This window comes from Hetaerina americana, unplaced genomic scaffold (assembly GCF_022747635.1).
Source record: "Hetaerina americana unplaced genomic scaffold, ioHetAmer1.1.p SCAF_23, whole genome shotgun sequence".
Lineage (NCBI taxonomy): Eukaryota > Metazoa > Arthropoda > Insecta > Odonata > Calopterygidae > Hetaerina > Hetaerina americana.
The window spans coordinates 5,097,486-5,117,416 of NW_027286797.1; the positions used below are offsets into that span (position 1 = coordinate 5,097,486).

The 19,931-nt window shown below is 36.8% G+C and overlaps 1 protein-coding gene across 4 annotated transcripts in view; it reads right to left on the bottom strand.

The window, feature by feature from the left end:
- Nucleotides 1-19,931, bottom strand: part of Dlg5 (Discs large 5) — a 125,686-nt gene that overhangs the window by 36,006 nt on the left and 69,749 nt on the right. The window contains exons 22-28 of one of the 4 annotated variants that reach the window (XM_071586502.1): nucleotides 10,271-10,572; nucleotides 9,197-9,388; nucleotides 5,397-5,538; nucleotides 4,652-4,775; nucleotides 2,258-2,627; nucleotides 1,379-1,537; nucleotides 371-495 (exon numbers count right to left, since the gene is read on the bottom strand). In XM_071586502.1, the coding sequence (XP_071442603.1) occupies nucleotides 371-495; nucleotides 1,379-1,537; nucleotides 2,258-2,627; nucleotides 4,652-4,775; nucleotides 5,397-5,538; nucleotides 9,197-9,388; nucleotides 10,271-10,572 (1,414 nt within the window). Of the gene's footprint in view, nucleotides 1-370; nucleotides 496-1,378; nucleotides 1,538-2,257; nucleotides 2,628-4,651; nucleotides 4,776-5,396; nucleotides 5,557-9,196; nucleotides 9,404-10,270; nucleotides 10,573-19,931 lie in introns of all 4 variants that reach the window. The other 3 variants (XM_071586499.1, XM_071586500.1, XM_071586498.1) reach the window with 3 other exon arrangements.

Consider the following 19,931-nt stretch of genomic DNA (forward strand, 5'->3'; position numbering starts at 1 on the left):
TATGAGCAACAATGAAGTTCATCCAATTTGTGAAATAAGCCAAATATAAGGAAAAAGATTTTTTTGAATTGTAGAAAATTTTGTATACAATTGAATTAATACGTGAGATATATTTTATCATAACCTTCTAAATTTAAATTTAACCACCATTCACCAGGGCAGGCATAGTAACTTTCAAAGAACTATCCGGGAGGTTCAAAGGAGTTATGGGAAGAGTGAGCTTAAATCAACACTCATCTTTTTTTGGGAAATTATAATAAGCTCATTAAATATGATGAGATGAAAATTTCAGGTTGAAAGTAGGATAACGATTTCTAGCAGAGATGATGAAAAAAGAAAAATAGACAAATGGCAATCAATATGAACTTACGTTCAATATTGTATTGAGCAAGCATGGTGACTTTGTCAGCTGGCTTGGCAAGCTCATAGGCAGCTTCCTCAGCTGTAGCTCTTCTTAGATCTGTTCCATTATATTCCAATATTTGATCACCCGTCCTATTCGGAAAGATATTGTTAATTTTTAAATTAAACATTGAACTGACAATCAAATACTATGCTTGATGGAGAGAGAGAGAGATAGAAAATTACAAAAAACAAGAAAAAATGTACTGCATTTGAGATTACTCTTCTCTATAATATTGCTTTGTTCTTATTCACATCTTTGTATTTCATTTCTTTTTCAAAATTTTAGACTGCGTTTTCAATTGACAAGACTAAACATTTTGAAATTGACTTAAAGGATTAGCATGGGAAGGAAAAGGTGATAAGAGTAATATTCAAAGGCAAATTATCTTCCAACAAGCTAGCTATCTTTGTCCATTATTGAAATAGAAAGAAAGACTCGTAATAATGGATATCAATTACTTCCACGAAGTGAAGCCTGAAACAATAGAATATATAGCTATCTTTGCTTTATGATAGAATTGCCTGCTTTCATAGGATTAAATAACAGAGCAAACAAGCACAAAATTATCACATGAGCCATTGAAAAATTACCAATTGTGATAATAAAATACATATGCAGATTTCAAACATGCAAACTTTTCAAAATGTAATGAATTTGAATAGTGATGTAGGATGCACATACGAAACAAAGAAGTGTTGAGAATCAACTTTAATTCCATTCTTCTAAATGCATTCTGGCCCCAGACAATTTTCACTTCATAACAATTACACTCCAATGAGACAACTGCTAAATAACCAGGCCCCAGGGGCAGTGGGTGCATTTATCTATCCGCTTTCCCCGTTCACAACTGTTTTCCTCCAATCGTAAGCAAACCTCTCATGGACTCGATTGAACAGGACTAATCTTTTCATTTTAACCATTTAATTCTTTAATATAAGTCTAATGAAGAAAAATAAAGCAATAACATCGTACCTCAATCCAGCCTTATGAGCAGGTGACTCTGGTTGTACTCCATGGATAAATATCCCGACAGCATTACCTCCAACCAAACTTATTCCTAGGTTGCTTGACTTTTTTGTTTCTAGGAACACAAACCGTGGGTCCTGAGGAGATTTATCTGGATCTTTAGACCTATTAATAAATTATTAAATCAGGCATGAGGAGTCATCCAGAACTGCTTTAATACCATATGAAACCAATTAAATGTGAAGTGCATACATCAGGTAGGAACTTTCTTTGGCACAGTTCATTACTACCAATCCAAAACTTTCTAGTTTACTACTATTATAAACATACTCTAATTTTTGCTAACTACTTTTGCAGTGAGAGCCATTGTTCAGAGGGTTAATGACCTTGATCTCATATCCATTAATGATCTTGACCACATACCCACCGTGGCGTGCAGGATGAGGCTGATTAAAAGAGCAAATGGATAAAAGAGACACTCACCAGATATCAATAAGCTATGTCCCTAATTTTATCTTGATTTTTTAAATGGTGATTAAAACCCAGGATGAAAATGGGTTGAACTAAAAATTTGGCAGTTTTACGGCACATTAAGCGGATATCTATCAGTAGCATCAACTCCCTCAATTCTTGTGCATTTCCATGTTAAATTACGCTGTATGATGATAAAGTCTAATGATCACCACCACAGAGCACTGTCTCTATCGATGCTTTTTCATTAATGCCACTGTGTCATGGCCTTGATACCCGAACACTCGGGTAGAAATGGCATCGGCAACTGAATAGCTACTGATGCCATTTCACATAGTTGATGTCATAATGGCATCCTTGAGCAAATAACAATGGGTGCTACTGTTGGGGCAACATATGTGCTCAAAAATTTACCCGGAAGTTAGGTGGCGTGGTCCACCCCTTGAAGCTCTCTGGCGTTCCAGCGTCCCCACCCCAGTGAGTAAGCCATCATCATCCTCGTCAGCTCCCGAGAGTGAGGCTAGAGGCATGGGCCCTCCATCGGGAGTCGAGTCCCCCATTGATGGAGTCACTCCCCTGCGGCACCTCTCTTCCTGAAGATTGGACTGCCTAAGGGGGCGTGGGGAGTTGCGAGGGGTGGGGGAGCCAGAGGGCGAGCGCCTCCGTCCAGAAGCTTGGCCACTGTGGCAAAGGACCCTCTCACCAGCACTCCCGTCATCCTCCTTGTCCTCCTCCTCCTCATCAGCTCCACTGGATGACCCAGACCCTTCAAGCTCTTGATATTCTGTTCATTGATACCATTCACTCATTACAGGATTCAATTACATGGACTAAGAGACTTTCACTTCTAAAAATTAGTGAGCCCAAAACCAAATCAATACATCTGGAATCTATTACAATATTCATTCAATAATACATTTTCTTAAATTGAATGAGTGATGCAGGTCAAAATATTGTGCATACTTCATTGAGTACTGAACTTCAGTTGTCTTTCAACAACTCTTGGATTTCCTTAAAATCCAGAAATTGCATGAAGTCATAATAAAAGCATAAACTATTAGACATAAAAGTTGTAAATGGGTCTCTGAATATGTGTGATCAACAAATAACTTGTGGGTACTCCGAAAAACTTAAGCTTCTGAATAAGAAACAAAGGCGCTTTAGATAGCAGGTACATTACAACAATTTCCCTTCCAAGAGTATTCTTACATATCAGCAGGTTCCTTCTTTAGGCTGGATTACTTTCCACAAATGATGCAAGGATACAAGTTCATTTTACAGTTGCTTCATGGATTTAATGCACGTAAATGCACTCCGGAGAACAATAACACCCCCACCTGGGGTCCAATTCTCAGAGCTACTAGTTAATTTAGAAGTTCTCTGAAAACAGTCTTCAATGTAATATTATACATTCAAATTTGTGCACTGAGTAATACAGGCAAGTAACAAGAGCTGCACACCATTTATTACCATTGGCAGACTCCATATGGGCAAGTTACAACTGATATGTAAAATACCTTGTGCCATCAAAGGATGTCAAATCAGCTTAATATACAGGTACTTCAGTTAACAGAATAATAATAAATATATTTGCCTGGTTGCTTATAATCAATTGAAATATTACATGATAATAGGACTTCTCAATTCCTTATCTTAAAATGTTGAAATTTCAGCCCACACACAAGTTCCCCTTTATAATGGGGGGACCCAAAAGTAATGGGAATTGGGCTGCGGTGGGGAGCGAGAGTGGGGGAAGCCTTGGTTCGGCCAGTCCTACGTCAGGCTAACGCCACCTCCGTCAGTATACACAGCACCATCATTGCAACTGGATCGGTCCGTCCGTGAGAGCTGTTTCAGTGAAACAACTTTTTTCATTTCGGTGAAAAACAAACGTGATGGTGGATTATCAAGAGCAACGCGCTGCAGTGAAATTTTGTTTCCTGTTGGGGAAACCAGCCGCGGAAACTATTGTAATGCTCAAGACTGCTTATGGGGAAGCTGCCCTAAGCAAAACCAGAGTCTACGAGTGGTTTACTTGTTTTAAAAATGGTGAAATGTCATTTGAGGACCAACCCCGTTCAGGCCATCCTTCAACATCAACAACTGATGAATACGTCGACAAAATCAATGCCCTCATTTGCGAAACCATTGCAGAACCATTGATCAACTCTGTGAGATGTCTGGAGTGTCATGGAGTTCAATTTAGAGAATTCTATCTGAAGATTTGCATATGAAAAGGGTTGCAGCCAAATTTGTCCCTCGCCATCTCACTCACCGGCTCATACCACCCTCTCCGTGATGCAGTTTTTGACAAAAAAACGGCATGAAATCGATTGGCCACCCCCCCCTACTCACTGGATTTAGCTCCCTGTGACTTCTTTTTGCTCCCCAGACTCAAAAGGGACATAGAAGGGAAGCGTTTTGATGCTGTGGAGGAGGTAAAACAAAAATCTCTAGAAGGCCTAAAGGACATCCCGATAAATGAATTTCAGAAATGTTTCCAACAATGGAAGCATTGTTTGCAGAAGTGCATTGTGGTCAATGGGGAATACTTTGAAGGTGAACAAAATTTAATGTAAATATATTGAGAAACTAAAGAATCTATAACAACATTCCTGTTATTTTTGGGTCCCCCCTCGTATTACACTCAAATCACTTTGCAAAGTTAGCTCTCTTCCAATGGAAAATATCTTACCCCAGCATTGACATTTGCCACTTATTTTGCTGTGGCTTAAATTGACAAGAATACATGTCCATTAGCTGAGGTAAGGACTTAATTCTAAGTAATAAAAAACATAAAACACATACTATCAGGGCTGTATTGCACTAGCATGGTAATAGAATTGCCACACTGCCTCAGAACATTAGCTGCCAACTGGTACGTGGCACTCCTCATATTTATTCCACACACTTCCAATAGTTGGTCCCCAACCTGAAAGAATATTGCTTCACTCTAAAAGGTGTAGTCAAAAATGAAGACATTTTTTATGCAGAGTTTATGGTTATTTTCCTATCTCATTTTTATTGTTCAATATGATTCCAAAGATCTTGCAATCAGAAGCAAAAATCTTCAATGTTAAGACTTTAAGGTTAGATATGAAACCTTTAGCTCATTTTCAGGCTTAGATATCATGAGTATGATGTCTAACATGATTACGTAAATAAATCCATGCAATTAAATACATCAATAAATTTGTATGATAATGCAAAAATTAGTCTCAGCATTCCACTTCACCACTGAAAAGATAATTGAAATTTTCTCTCAAAACAAATAACTTAAAATTTATGCTTGAAAATAACATTTGTCCAAAGTGCTACAGGCACAGAAATATGATTCACTTTGAATGAAGTCAAATGCTCTTTTTGATATTTTGGGAAACATATTCCCTAGTGATGTTTCAATGCATTAGGGGCATACAATGGTGAACAAATTTCACCTCTTTGCAGTCATTTGATCTTATATTGCCAATAGATAGAAAATATTTGTTTTCATTAAATCTTTACATGAAAAATTATAAGATATTTATAATAATCCTATAACCTCAGATCATACCTGTAAACCCACTTGAGATGCTAAACTATGCTCACTGACAGTTGAAACAAAAACTCCACCACTTTCCAGGCAGGATATTTGAATGCCCAATGGTTCCACAGATTTGTCAATGTGCACTGTTCGAGGCTCACCTGGAGCTGGCCTACAAAATACATCACGCCTTCCTCACACAAAGAAGGACTTTGTTACCTCTTAGTCACAAATTAAAACACAACAGTCAATTAAGAAATGACTATGAAAACATTTAAAGTTTAATAAATGCACAATAATTGAAAAACTCAACACAGTTCATACAAAATCAGCAGCACATATTGTCTCAATAGGAAATAATTAATAAAAAATAAAGATTGTTTTTAGCAGCTTATAATTGGAAGAATGACTCTAAGTTGCAGAGTGATAAAATTATACAACATTGTTTGAGTGGTATTATATAGTTTCAACTTTTATTGTATCAGTTACATACTTGAATTAAAAAAAATTACTCAATATTATAGTCCATTACTTTTAAGGATTACATGATACCAACTTGATACTTTTCATAATGAGTTCATGATTCATTAAAAACAAATGTATATTATATATGAAGAATTATCATTCACTACATAGCACATTGCATGGAGAATTGCAAGAAACACAATATTTCTACCACTACATTCAACACTCCATTTCTCTGGCCCTATGCATAACAAGACATAACTAAACAACTTACACCAATATAAACCCTTCTCTTCTCGTGGTTTGTCACCCACCCTCCTCCTTCACCAGTTCCACCACCCCATCCAACAGTGTGCAGGTATCCCTGAACCCATTGCATGTAATTCACCACATGGTGATGTTACCCATCCAAACCCAGCCTTGAGTTCTAAATAAAACATTGAGAATGGAACAACCAAGAGAAGAACAACCAACAACCAAGTGTACTAATTCAACAATAAAAACTGCTGTAATTTCAGTGTTTGGTATGAGTTACAACATTAATGATACAATACTTGCATAATATAACAAATTTGATATCAATGTCATTATTTCAGGCATATTCCACATAAATACAAGCCTTTTTGTATCACTGTTTCTAAATCGTAAGTGTAGCAGTTTTAAAATATTTGAATACATGCTCCGTGAGCCATTTACTACACAACCAACCCAGGCGCAGAATAAAACCACTGGGGTTTTTCAAATATGTTGCTGAGTATCCAGTGATAAACCTATCCATGGATCTCCACCCAATCTGGTAAACATCCACTTGCATAAAATATTAAGGAATATATGGAAAAAATAATATGTAATCTGCAGATGGATTAAGCAGTTGAATTTACATGATCTTGAAATAATTCTCACATCACTGGGTTCTTTTTCACAGTGTAGTTGAAAACCTTTGCATGGGATCCCTACCTAACCTACCTAACTCTACCTTCTAACATTAAGGGAGGGAATTCCTCCATCATTAGAAGAAAACAGATGTCTATTGAATGGATGAACAGCATGCATGGGCCAGATGGTGGGAGGTAAATGTGGAATCGGTGAAATTCATCTATCAAATAATATACAAGTCAGGTGCCACTTATGGGCTAGGAGTATGTTGATGGGAATCCTTGTCTATGCCACAAGTCATGGGAAGAGATGGCATGAAAAGAAAGTGCAGGAAGTGTGACAGTGGAGGGAACAGAGGAAGACAATTTACGGAGAGGGCCTGGTAAAGAAAGGAAGGAGAGGGAGAAAGGTATTGTACGTAAGATGACTGGGCACTTCCAGGAATTATGCACGATTATTGGGATGCCAAAGCCACTCTTGAGAATCGAAAATAATCAAGAATTTTCACAAATTAAAAATTACTCAAGAGATATACTACCTTGATCAAAAAGTTCCCGGAATAACCACCGTGTGGCGCTCCCATCGTTCCGATTTGAGTTCTGTTTTTTTTGTTAAATTGGTACATCTGTTGTTGATATTCCCTTCAAATCTTAGTGTCATAACTTGACATTTGCAAAAGTTACGTAGCCAAGAGTACATCTATCTCTGTGTGTGTTGGCGATTTTTTACAATTGCAGAAATGGATTTAAATTTGCAACAACGAACTTGTATTAAATTTTGCGTAAAAAACGGATTTAGTGGCGCACGGACGTTGGAAATGTTGGAAAAGTGTTTCGGCAACGATTCTCTAAAAAAAACGGTCGTTTACCAGTGGCACGAGCGGTTCAGAAGTGGTCGTGAGTCAATCGAAGATGATGAACGCAGTGGCAGACCATCGACATCGAAAGTCGGTGAAAAAATTGATAAAGTAAAAGAAATGTTGGTCAATAACCGCAAATTAACCATCAGAGAAATAGCGGAGGACTTGAACGTTGCCTATGGATCCGCCCAAGACATTGTGGTTAATGATTTGGGTTTCCGTCGTGTAGCAGCAAAGTTGGTGCCAAAAGACCTCAATTTCATGCAAAAAAGAGACCGTGTTGACGTCGCAAAAGACATGATTTGCGAGGCTGAATCCGATCCCACATTCATCAAAAGGATCATTACTGGAGACGAGACGTGGGTTTATGAGTACGACACGCAATCCAGACATCAGGCAAGTGAATGGCGTTCACCAAATGAGCCGAGACCAAAAAAACACGTCGTTTTCAGTCAAAAAAGAAGGCAATGCTGACGGTTTTCATGGATTACAACGGTGTAGTGCATCATGAATTTTTGCCAGAAGGCCAGACAGTAAACAAAGAGTATTATTTGGGCGTTATGAGAAGTTTGCGTGAAGCAATTCGCCGAAAGAGACCAGAAATGTGGGCAGAAAACTCGTGGATTTTGCACCATGATAACGCACCGTCGCACAGTGCTATCATTATTCGTAATTTTTTGACGAAAAATGCAACAAATACCATCCAACAGCCACCGAATTCACCTGATTTGGCTCCCTGTGACTTCTTTCTGTTCAATCGAGTTAAAAAACCATTACGGGGAACGCGTTTTAGCAGCCGAGAGGAAGTAATGGAAAAATTGCAGGAAGCACTGATGGACATACTGAAAACCGAATATAAAAAATGTTTCGAGGATTGGATCAAGCGCTGGCATAAGTGTGTTGCAGTCGATGGGGATTACTTTGAAGGGGACAATATAGATTTAGATGAATAAACTTGTATTTTTAATTTTCTGAATAAATTCCGGGAAATTTTTGATCAAGGTAGTATTTTTGATTCCTTGGCATTGCCTAAACTGTCCTCACCTGTTTATCCTTTTGAAAAATTATTCTGGTAATAAAGCCATTTATAAATAAATACTGGATCAAAAGTAAGGAACTCATAACATGCTACACACTAAGTATTCAACAGGTAGTACCCAATTGAAAATTGGGGAAAAACTGATTATGAATTAGACATCAATTTTTTAGAATTACACTGAAGTTACTTAAATTTTTATGACAACTGCATGTACATTTCTAAAAAATTCTCAACCTTAGTCAATTGTTCTTCGGATTAATAGTAGCCAGTACTTCCATTCCCACAGTTTAATATTTATTGCAAAATTCTTCACGGTTAGAAATCATTGAGAACAATCATTCTGATTTTTCTGGGGTCATCATGAAAATGTTTCACACTTTTACAACCTGTTGCTACATTTGCAAGCATCAAATACTTAACACTTGAAATATAAAGAAATAACCCAACCTTGCTTTTATGGACTCCACCTTACATTTTGAATCTTCATAATGTCACCCTTTCCAGTTTGTAGAATGATGACATTTCATCAACTAGCTTATTACATTCATGATTTGTGAATAAGAATAAGTATATGTAAATAAATGCACTCACTTCTTTGCCCAGCCATAATCAGCAGGTAAGGAGTTTCGATTACCAGGGTGCGTTCCTCCTCTTCTCCCTCTGTTCAGGACCTCAACATGAAAAGTGGGCATGGGACTACTTCTTTCAGAAGAACGCTCCATGCTTCCTGTGGAGACTTTGCCGGTACTACTCTTACTGGTAACACTTTGGTTTGATGGTATCCTGGGATATGAAACACTGAGTCACCAGCAAGGAACACTTTCTAAATGATTTGGTTAGAATACTTGCAAGCATTTTCATTTACTTCCCCTTCAGTTTAAATATGATTACAAATGTAAAAAGTGAAATTAAGGTTCTAACTAAAACTAAGTCTAAACACATACAGGCCAAATCAACACTATTGTGAACTATATATTAATAATGTAATCACAGCTTCAATTTGAAAGTTTTCATTTGGTCCAGCATTATTTAGCTCTTTAATGGTGGCAAAGTGTCATTTAAATTCAGAAATTGGCAACTCCTGTGTTAATTTTTCAATAGCATTTCTTCAGTGTCACCTTTTCAACTTATTTGGAAAGAAGCTGCTAACGCTGAGTAAATGCGTGAAAAAGGCAGTTCACTGTAACAATAAATGTCATTAAAAATATGTAACATATGATCCATGAAATATTTAAGCATGAAACAAAAACAAAGTCACACCTGATGTAACATCCAAAAATACTAAAAATCACAACCTGCGATGCTACATAGAAAGTTAAACATTATTTGACTATATTTAGTTCTGGTCACAAAAGTGAACTAATGATTCATATAATTTACTAAACAGTACATGAAATTAGGGTTGCAGAATAGTTTCAATCTCACAAAATCCAAAGCATATTTAAAATAAGAAAATATTGATAACTGGGAGGCCACATGCCTTTAAGGTAAGTGAGTGATTAGAAACCATATCCGTTCCAATGAAAACCACTCGGTGAGGGTGGAACTGAGGACTATGACCCCTCCACTGGATAGCTTGGGACATTTTGCCCATACTTCATTTTTCTTTCTTAATTTATGGCTGAAAATCAATCAAATAATTTTGAATAATGAAGAGCATCACACCTTATTCTCTGATTCTCCTTCTTCCAAGGAAATGTGCCTCCCTCGTATGGATGGTAGGGCAATGTGATGATGTCATCATTCCCACGATATATTTGATGCGTGTGCACAGAGAGCATTGGATATCCCTTTGGCTGCTGCTGCTGTTGCTGCTGCTGGTGGCGTGGCCCAGTTCCTGTCAGCTGCTGTGGAGCCTGGATTTGGGGCTGATGGTGCGTGTGCTGGTGATGAGTGGGGGGTGGATGCAAATGCGTTGGGTGGTGGTAGTGCAGATCGGCAGATGGCGAGTGTGAGTGATGAAAGGACTGCAGGGAGGAAGGCAACATGTTTAAGTGCAACTCTCAAGGATTCCCTGAACATCGTTTCTTTTTTTTCAATGCAAAGAAAATAAAGCCATTTTATAACATTTATATCATTTTAACCCACAACCTGTGCAGGTGAAATTCCTGTGGATAATATGGACTAGCATTCATTATGAAGTTTTGCCAAGGTCCAATGTGACATTAAATTTGCACAACTGAGATATGAAAACTTTTATCTCCAGGAATTACTCTCACAATATTCTAAGCTTTCAGCAGTTCCAAGGCTGGTAATTACTCATTTCAGGTTATTGGATTTTTAATTCTTTACATTCTGGAAAAAGTACCCAAAATACATTCAGAAGGCCATCATGGAACTAATTTATTTTGGCAAGACCTAGCATAAAAAAATGACAATGCTTTTAAGGAAGGTCAAATATATTCTAATAAATCTTAATCATGAAATATCCACTAAAATTGGATATGGTTACTAATAGGAATAGAAATCTCCCTGGACAATTTGCAAAAATATATCCTTTACCATATTATTTACATTCATCAAATTATTAAGAAAAGATAATAGAGAGTCCAATATCCATTCATTTTCTGGCAATTTAGCACGCCTTTCCTTGCCCAAGACAATTACTTTTAAGCCAATGGAATTTCACCGCTGTATTTTCATGAATGAAATACCTTATCAGCCCACATCTCTTTTCTCCATTTTGTTTCTAATGACAGAAAGCAATGGCTATTATTTGGAAATAATTATGCTCCAAGTGTATACTTCTCAAATTAGTTCATAAAACCAAGAGAGATAGCAATCTTGAAATGATTATTATTTGCTTAAAAACAATGAAAACATTCATGCTTAGCATTCATTCATCGTTAGGAGAGGATGTAGAGTTAATATTTGTTATAGTTATGAAGTAGAGATGCAAAACTAAGTTGCCAATTTTGATGAATCCATTATAAATATGGCAATACTGTATAGAAATGCAAGAACCAGTTATTTAAGCTTCACTCATAAGATCTGAAATACAAGACAGTATTCAATAGGAATTGATCACAAAATATTTTATCCTTATAATTTATTGTGCAGATATGTATATTTTTATATCATGCTAATAGCATTATGTGTAAAGTATACATAATACAACGATTGATCCATTTGATGTAGGTATTGCATAAGTGGTAGCCATTGCAACTTGAAACTTTCAAAAATTTGAAACACTGTTTTCTGATAACGAAAATGCTTCCCGCAGAGTTTCCTTAACTCAGGAACACAGTGTAAAGTGACTCAGATTTTGCGAGATATTCAGCAACAACATCGGTGATGTGCGGCCGAACCTCATAGTGGTGCACCACCCAGTTTGCTGCTTCAACATGCGACTGTTTACCATTGCGATGGCTTTGGAGAATTTATAGTACATCCCTAGAGCATGTTCCATTTGCAGCTGCTTGCTGGTTCAACATGCTGAGACATCATTCCCTAAATATCAAATAAATGACATAGCTAAACATTTCCCAGGAGAATCCTCTACATTTGTCATTTTTTGGTGTTGGAGATGCCAAGAGATATCCACACAGAACTTTATTGTCTGCCCTGGGGATGAAATTGACGTAGCCAAGTTCCATCTAGAGTGATAATCTTCAGGAGAAACTCCTTATCTTCAGGTAACATCTACTTCAACAGCAAACAAACCTGCACATGAATATTCTGCTGTTCAAAAAGTCTCAGAATAAACTTAGATGAAACATCTCCTGTGCAATTTTCTGCTACCAATGTGTTGGTAGAACCCAATGAAATTTCAGGTTCACCATTCTGTGAAATTGTTTCCCCTCTTGAAACATTTTTAACCCAAGCTATCCCGTAGGGAAGAACTGACTTTCCTGAAGCCTCCTGAAGCATTACATAGGTCCCAGATGATGATTGGCTCGGGCAAAAGCTAAATTTAATTACAGAATTGTATGTTACCTCTATCAGTGCAGTAGGCGAACTGAATGTGTTTTAACTTGCAACAGTTGCCATTTATGCAATACTAAAGTAAAATTAAAGGAACTTGTACCACATATTCAATTCACATTTAATTAACAAAATTAAAAAAACAACAAAAAGATGTAAAAATGACAAAATCAAACATTGGCACGAAGAATTTTGCAAATAAAAAATATTATGATTATGATCCGCCATCATAGTAATTTGCACCATCTCATTTACAGGTCATGTCATAAAATAAATTACTCCTAAAATATTCTTCCAATTGATAACAATCACCCATTCAGAGAAAAAGCCATTACTTGAGCAATATGAATCATAACTTTGAGTTTTAGGATTTTAGTTTACAGATTTTCAAACAGTTAACGCATATTCCCGGCACATTCTATATAAGAGTGCTGCACTGCGCACATGCCAAAGCCGGTAACCAAAAGCTTAAGATTTGGATTATGGTCAGCTTACATCCCATTCTACTAAAAACACCACTGCCCCAAACAGAAGCTTTCCTATTTTCAGTCTTCCTCAATTAAGTTCCTGAAACTTCTAGCAAAGAGTTAATTGCCTGGATAAGCACAGGATAATGCTCAGATATATGACAACCCTGCATATAATCATTAAAAGAAAACCAAAAGGATTGACAGAGCTTTCCTGTAGACAAAAACTGGCCTAATCTTTCTGAGTCATCAGACAGCAAATGCATGAACACAGAAGACACAAGCCACGATTAAATCAATGGTGGTAATAAATCAATGAGAATTAACTATCATATACTCGTTCTTATTACATGAAAAATGGCTATATTAAGTGCAAAGTTTAAAGGGTTGCTAAAAACATTTTTAGGTATAACATAGATACCCTAATCCAAAAGTAATATTTTCCACAGGTAATACCATTAATAAAAGCAATAAAATGATAAGGCTATCCATCACCAATTGCAAAACATGAAATTTCCTTCAAATAGCAATAATCTCCAGTTTTTACCCATAATGCAAAGCATAATGTTTAGACAAATATAATTATTAAAACCCTAAAAACAAATCAAGAAACAAAATAGTGCCACATTACTTTCGACTTGGAAATAGTAATCTAGAAGTGGGAAATGACAAAGCAGCAGACTGAAATGGAACATCGAAGAGAGGAGGGGATAAAAGCAAGGTTAAGAATAGCAGGTTTCTATACAGCAAGGTATAAAGCATATTATTTTGCATTTTTAGGTTGTTCACTGTGATTGAGCCTCCAAGAGTGTCAACATTAACAGTCCTTTAGTAGAATTGGGACTAATTTGTGCATGGCCTGGTGAGCTGAATGTGTGGCCATACCATATACTTGGAAAATGATGACACTGAAATGCAGAATAGGCTGACCATTGGAGTGAAAAGCATTTATTATGAAAAGGATGAGAAACCGTAGACCTTTTCCACTTAAGGAAGGAGCTTAATAAATGGAGCAACCATAACCACCCCATCTACTGCATGAATTAGAACTTATAAATATATAAAGTTTCTTAAGACCCCAAAGGGATCAAAGCAATTGCTGGAGTTCTTCATCACTTAATCCTAATGCAAAAAGGGAATGATGATTCTTTCATTAATAAATGGGGTCCAAAATGGCACTCCTGGAAAATCTGACTCGGGAACTAATCTTGAGCATACACGTGTGTACCATACAATTAATTTTACATTATTTCTTTAGATGCATAAATATGAAGGTGAAAGTTCATCTGTAAAATATGAATTTGAATATTTTGACAACGACAATTCCCATTTAAAGCTCCAAAGAAATGGTTAGGAGAATTTGTTCTTGTACTATTACAAGGAGAGGAGGTTATGGCTGTTTATCAAATGATGGTATGACATGATCAATCTTCTCCATATTGGAAATGCTTCCAAACAACATCCGACATGGCATGTGTATTATGATGGTCAGATTCAGGGAAATATGAGCATTGTGATTGAAGCGTGAGGTTATAAATATAATGGATGATGAGATAATAAAACATGTTAAGTTTTCTGGTTGACAGAGTACATTAAACATCATTACAATGCCTCCATCAAAAGGATGATGGAATTTAAGTCTGGAGACATCCCTGGGTACTTAAAAATAGAAAACAACTGAAATGGCATACTCATGAAAACACTGTCGATTGGTCATAAAACCAGCTTGATACACATAATGCTGGGGAGTGGTAAGTGCAAAGTCGTCAAGTATCAAGGAGACCTTCCTGTCAATTGTACTCCTCCCTCACCCCCTCTTCTTTGCTTCTCAATAACTACCCCTCCCCCTCCCACAGGAGGTCCCCCCTCTCTCTTCTTCGCTTCTCAATAACTACCCCCCCCCTCCCACTGGTTTCACTCCACACTTGGTAATTTGACTCCCTCCTCCTCCATCCCAAAATCAACCAAACCATTTCTTCCGAACATTAAAATTAATTTCAGAAACTGCAGTGTTTACATTTGCCTGCACTAGAAATAACTAGGCAAAATACACATTTAGTAACCTTTACCTGACCATACATGAAAAACTTGCATTTGACAGATACAAATTCCATCATAATGAAGGAAGATATAAACACAGTCAGTGATTGCAAAATTTGTATCACAGCCTTCACATTTTCAATTTTTCCCATGAAATATCACTAGAATAACACTTCTGTTATTGTAGGAACAACAAAGTTCATTTAAGTGTTCCAAGTAACATAGTTCAGAGTTGATTTGAAATTTTCACATCGCACAAGTAAAATGGAGCAATAATGCACACCAAAAAAATACACAAAATGATACTCTCCCGGTGAAGAAAAGAAGAGAATTTGACTGTGACTGATGAGAAATTTTGAGGGCTGCTGTACAAATGAGCTTTACATGAGCTCAAATACAATTTTTTCATTCATGGCCAACTGTAGTTAAATAAATGCTTTTCTGTGTAACAGTGTCTTTCCACAGACAGTTTTATAGTGATAGTTATGTTATTTGTACATATCAATACCACCTCATATTTAGTAAAATAATTGGGAAATGAATGCAAAGTTATTAATCCTGATGATGCTATACTTGCATACACTTAAAATTGTATCTTGAGGTCAAAAATGATAGGCACTAGATAAAAAATTGCATTTATTTTCATTAATCTTGAACAATTAAATTGATAAAATCAGATAAATAATGTGATGTTCCCGTCATAATTGACACAAAGAAAATAATGAAAACAACAACTTTTTGCACATATCAGACAAAGTTAAATTTTATGAGCATTATCCACAGAATATTTGTGCGTAAAAGACCATGTATTAGAGGATTTGTTATGAAAATTAAGAGATTGAGCACCTTTTCTTCTCTACCCAAAGGAGGGAGAATGTTTCATCTGATATTCTACAGCTAAATAATGAGATTCCCATCTCTTCATAGATGAATTATTCGATGAATTTCTAAGACCTAACTTTGCAATTCGTCATCTCCTTGTAGAGCTCCAACCTATTTATAGATTACAGAGTCAATATATAGAAATGAGAGCTTTTGATATAGAGGGATGATCAAGTTTTTATTTGCTCAATTTATTTTGCAAAAATTAATTTTGTTACATTGTTTGCCCATTGTGCAATGTATATGTTTCACATGTTCCAATGTTTGACACCAGTATTGCAACAGAGGCAGCCATTACAAGTAGAAACTAATTTAGCTTGCCTCACTAAGCTTGATTCTGATAAAAAAAATGCTTCCCAAAAAGAATTTTCTTCATATTGGGGAGCAGTAACAAGTCACATGAGGCCAGGTTTGGACAATAGGGAGGCTGAGGAACACACTTCACACTGATTTTCATGTGACAATGCGATTGTGAGGTAGGTGTCCCGGAGCCCACAATGCACAAACACATCTTTGGTGCAATTTTTCTGCTACAAAATTGGGCACCCAATGAAATTTTCACCATTTTTAATAGTGCTCTTTATCTGATTTGATGATCTTTTCTCACAATGGCGGCAGCAGTATTGATGTTTACTTCCATTAGACTGGAGCTCTAGGCCCACCTTCTTTTAAAATTGTTTCCCATTTTTAAAGATTTTGAACCATCTTCTAGCTGTAGTCTATGGAAGAACAGACTCTCCATATGCCTTCTGTTACATCACTTAGACCTCAGATAATCATTCGCGCATACAAAAGCAAAATTTCAATGCAAGGCATATGTATTACCTCCATCACTTCCATAGACGAACTGAACATGTTTCAACGTGCAACGGCTGCCGCTCATGCAATACTGGAGTCAAACCAATGAAACTTATACCACTTATACATTACACATTAAGCCGACAATACAATGTAAAATTAGCTCTTTGAAAAACAAATTATAGAAATTAAAAATTATGAATACTCATTATTGAAAAGCCCTCATGCATGAATAGACCAATGCTTTCTAGCAAAACAAGTAGAGAATTTCTATCGCATGCTGTCCATAAAATACACTCCAACTTTATTGTGTTTTAAAACCAGAGGGTTTCAGGTTTAATTTCATCAGTCAGGGAAATTGGGTCACCTGAGAGCATTTTCTAAGTACAAACATGATTATTTTTGGCTTGGTAATTCTGACAATTTGATCTTTGGCATTTTCATATATTTTAGCCAACAATTTCATTTTTTGCATAGCTGTGATTCTTGTCTGTTTTTGTTATCATTCCAATACAAGAAATTTTATTTTTGCATATTTCCGGCCAGATGGACAAAAATAATTCTTGTAAGCAATATGCATGAAATCTTGTGTGGCTCTATCAATCAAAATCACAATATACTCACCCAATTCCAGATTTGATGGCCTCTCTCCATCTTTCCCATGATATGGACATACAATTAGACAGTTGACCAAAAGCTTTTCATCACCTGTTTCACATTCTCCAAGGATTGTAGCAGACCCTGGAAGTGGCACTGAACTTGTTCCTAGGCTCACAAGCCAAATCAAATTTATATGCTTCTGGCACTCAGCTATTAGTTCCTCTTGAATCAAAATGCATTATACAAGACTATATAATTGGGCATTTTGTTTAAGAATTTTCTTAAGCCCCAGATTTATGCTAACAGTTTTTCAAAGGTAAATGCTTTATGGATCAAGATGCCTCTCGCTCACAAAAGTGCAATCAATCTCGAAGGTCTTCTCTTGATGAACACCAATTGGGGGGGTCAAGCTTCCCATGCTCCACAAGTTATTTGGCCATCTTGCCTAGCAGGGTTTCACTCACCAACACATGCATTGTTCCCAATTTGGACACTTCTTGAACACACTGTTTGGCAGGTGGTGTAACGCTTAGAGCTAAATACAAAATATTTTGCAGAGTGCTTCGGTTTTATCAGGAAAATCTTAAGCCACTGCATTCCATTCAAATCATTGGTGGATTCTGGATGATTACTGTAAATAAATATTGAAAAAATAAAAATAATTAATGCATATAAAGTATTTATTTCAAATTAATTTTGATCATTTTCAATGTTGCTCTTAGTTAATTACTTCAAGAAGGCAGACAATTATAATATGAATTCATTGGGTAGCAAACTAATGTAAGAGCTTTATTAAGATTCATGCATGGCTAAGATTTTGATCAAGAAGACTCAAGAGCCAATACTAGCACTATTATCCAAATATTAAATTTGATCATCTAAGAAACATACCAGTTAAAATAAATTAAAACTTTAGCAGAGAAGAAGAAATTCACTTACAGGCAAGAATCAGAGCTGCGGCAAACACCACTAGAGCCATCCTTCTTTACATATTTGTACTCTGGGGTGCACCAACTGAAATGGTCACTTCCATCACTCATTAATGCCAATCGATGCTAGTCTTGGGCTCTGGTTTCCAGCTCACTTTCAAATTCACTTTCTTCCAAACCAGACATTGCAAAAAGAACATCTAATGAACAAAATAGCTTTGAACACATTTGAATGGTAATGCCAGCCATTCTCCTTCTGGCTAGAAATAAGACATCAACCCTTGCCCAGCTGAATGAGAGGGAAACAGTGAAGTTAAGATTTTGGCAAATGCTTCCAGTGTCGCCAATTGCTGCCCAAAAAGCAGTCACCTGATGACCCACACAGTGCATGGGGGAGGCATGGGTGCTGACCCTTCTCTCCCATGAGCATCCCCTGATCTTTCAATTAAATTCCCAAGGGAATCGAAAGGAATTTCGGGAAGAACTTTAAAACTCACAACGATCTTGCCCTCCCTAAAGTGGGCGAGAGTGTGACCCAGGAGTCAAGACACCACGGCCAACCAGCACAGCTGAACATCCATGAAATCTTGGCAGAGGCAAGCTCAGGCTCTACTGACCAAAGGTGAGGGACTAAAATGTTCCGTTGATTTCATTCATTTCATTTTTCAGATACTACAAGGATCCACACTGATTTTCGCCATGAAGTGAATAAATAACAGTGATATACGAGGCCTGTCGAAAAAGTACCAGACCTTGAATTTTTTCTGAGCAGAGTAGTTGTGCTAGGGCAGCAGCACCTCTATGCACAGCTGGATGGAAACAGCTTAATGTTCATGCTTGAATTTTTCCTCTGCCTTCGTATGAGCCAGTTCCTGCCTGCTGGCTGCCGAGTAAGGTGCTGTGTACATATGCACTCATCGTTTTTTGATCTCTCTCAAGATGACTGAAAAAGTTGAATTTGTTGGGTCGTCCAGTTATCACGGTGCCCAGAAACTCAGGGTAAGTGTTCGGTGTCCTGCAGGTCCTGCGCTGGAGATGAGTCATGGTTATACAAGAACGACGGTAAGTTTAATTTAAGGAAGATGCGTCCCAAGGATTGCCAAAATAATCTTCCAGATAAAATGAATAATGCACAAATTTTATCTAACAAATGAGTAAAAATAATAGCTGCTATGTTTACAACAAAGTTCCATATTGCCTTATACAACATGAAAGTGTATTCTAATGATACTGGTTGGAAACTGTCGGCACAGTTGAAAAGTCGGCACAGCAGTGGCGATGAGTGTTCGGTGGAGGGGCAGTAAGATTTTTTAGCAGCCATAAACTGCAATTCTCTTCTTTTTTAATTACAATTTAAATATTTGGCACCGGAAGGTATGCTTTTAACAGGCTCACTGACAGTTTTCTAGTGATACTGCAGTGAAAAGAATATTTATAACCTGCGTCTATGTTGTTCATTGTCTCAATAAAAAGCATCTGCACTACACCATTATGCTGTTTTGATTTGACATCAACATTTCAGTCAGGGGGGCAGGAATGGTACTTAATGGTAAAATACAGAGAAAACTGGTTTTTTAAACCATCATTATATACTAGGTTTAACATAAAAAAATACAACAAGAGAATGTTCATCCAAATAATTGGAATACATCAATTACAATAAAATAATCGGGATGCTGGATGAAG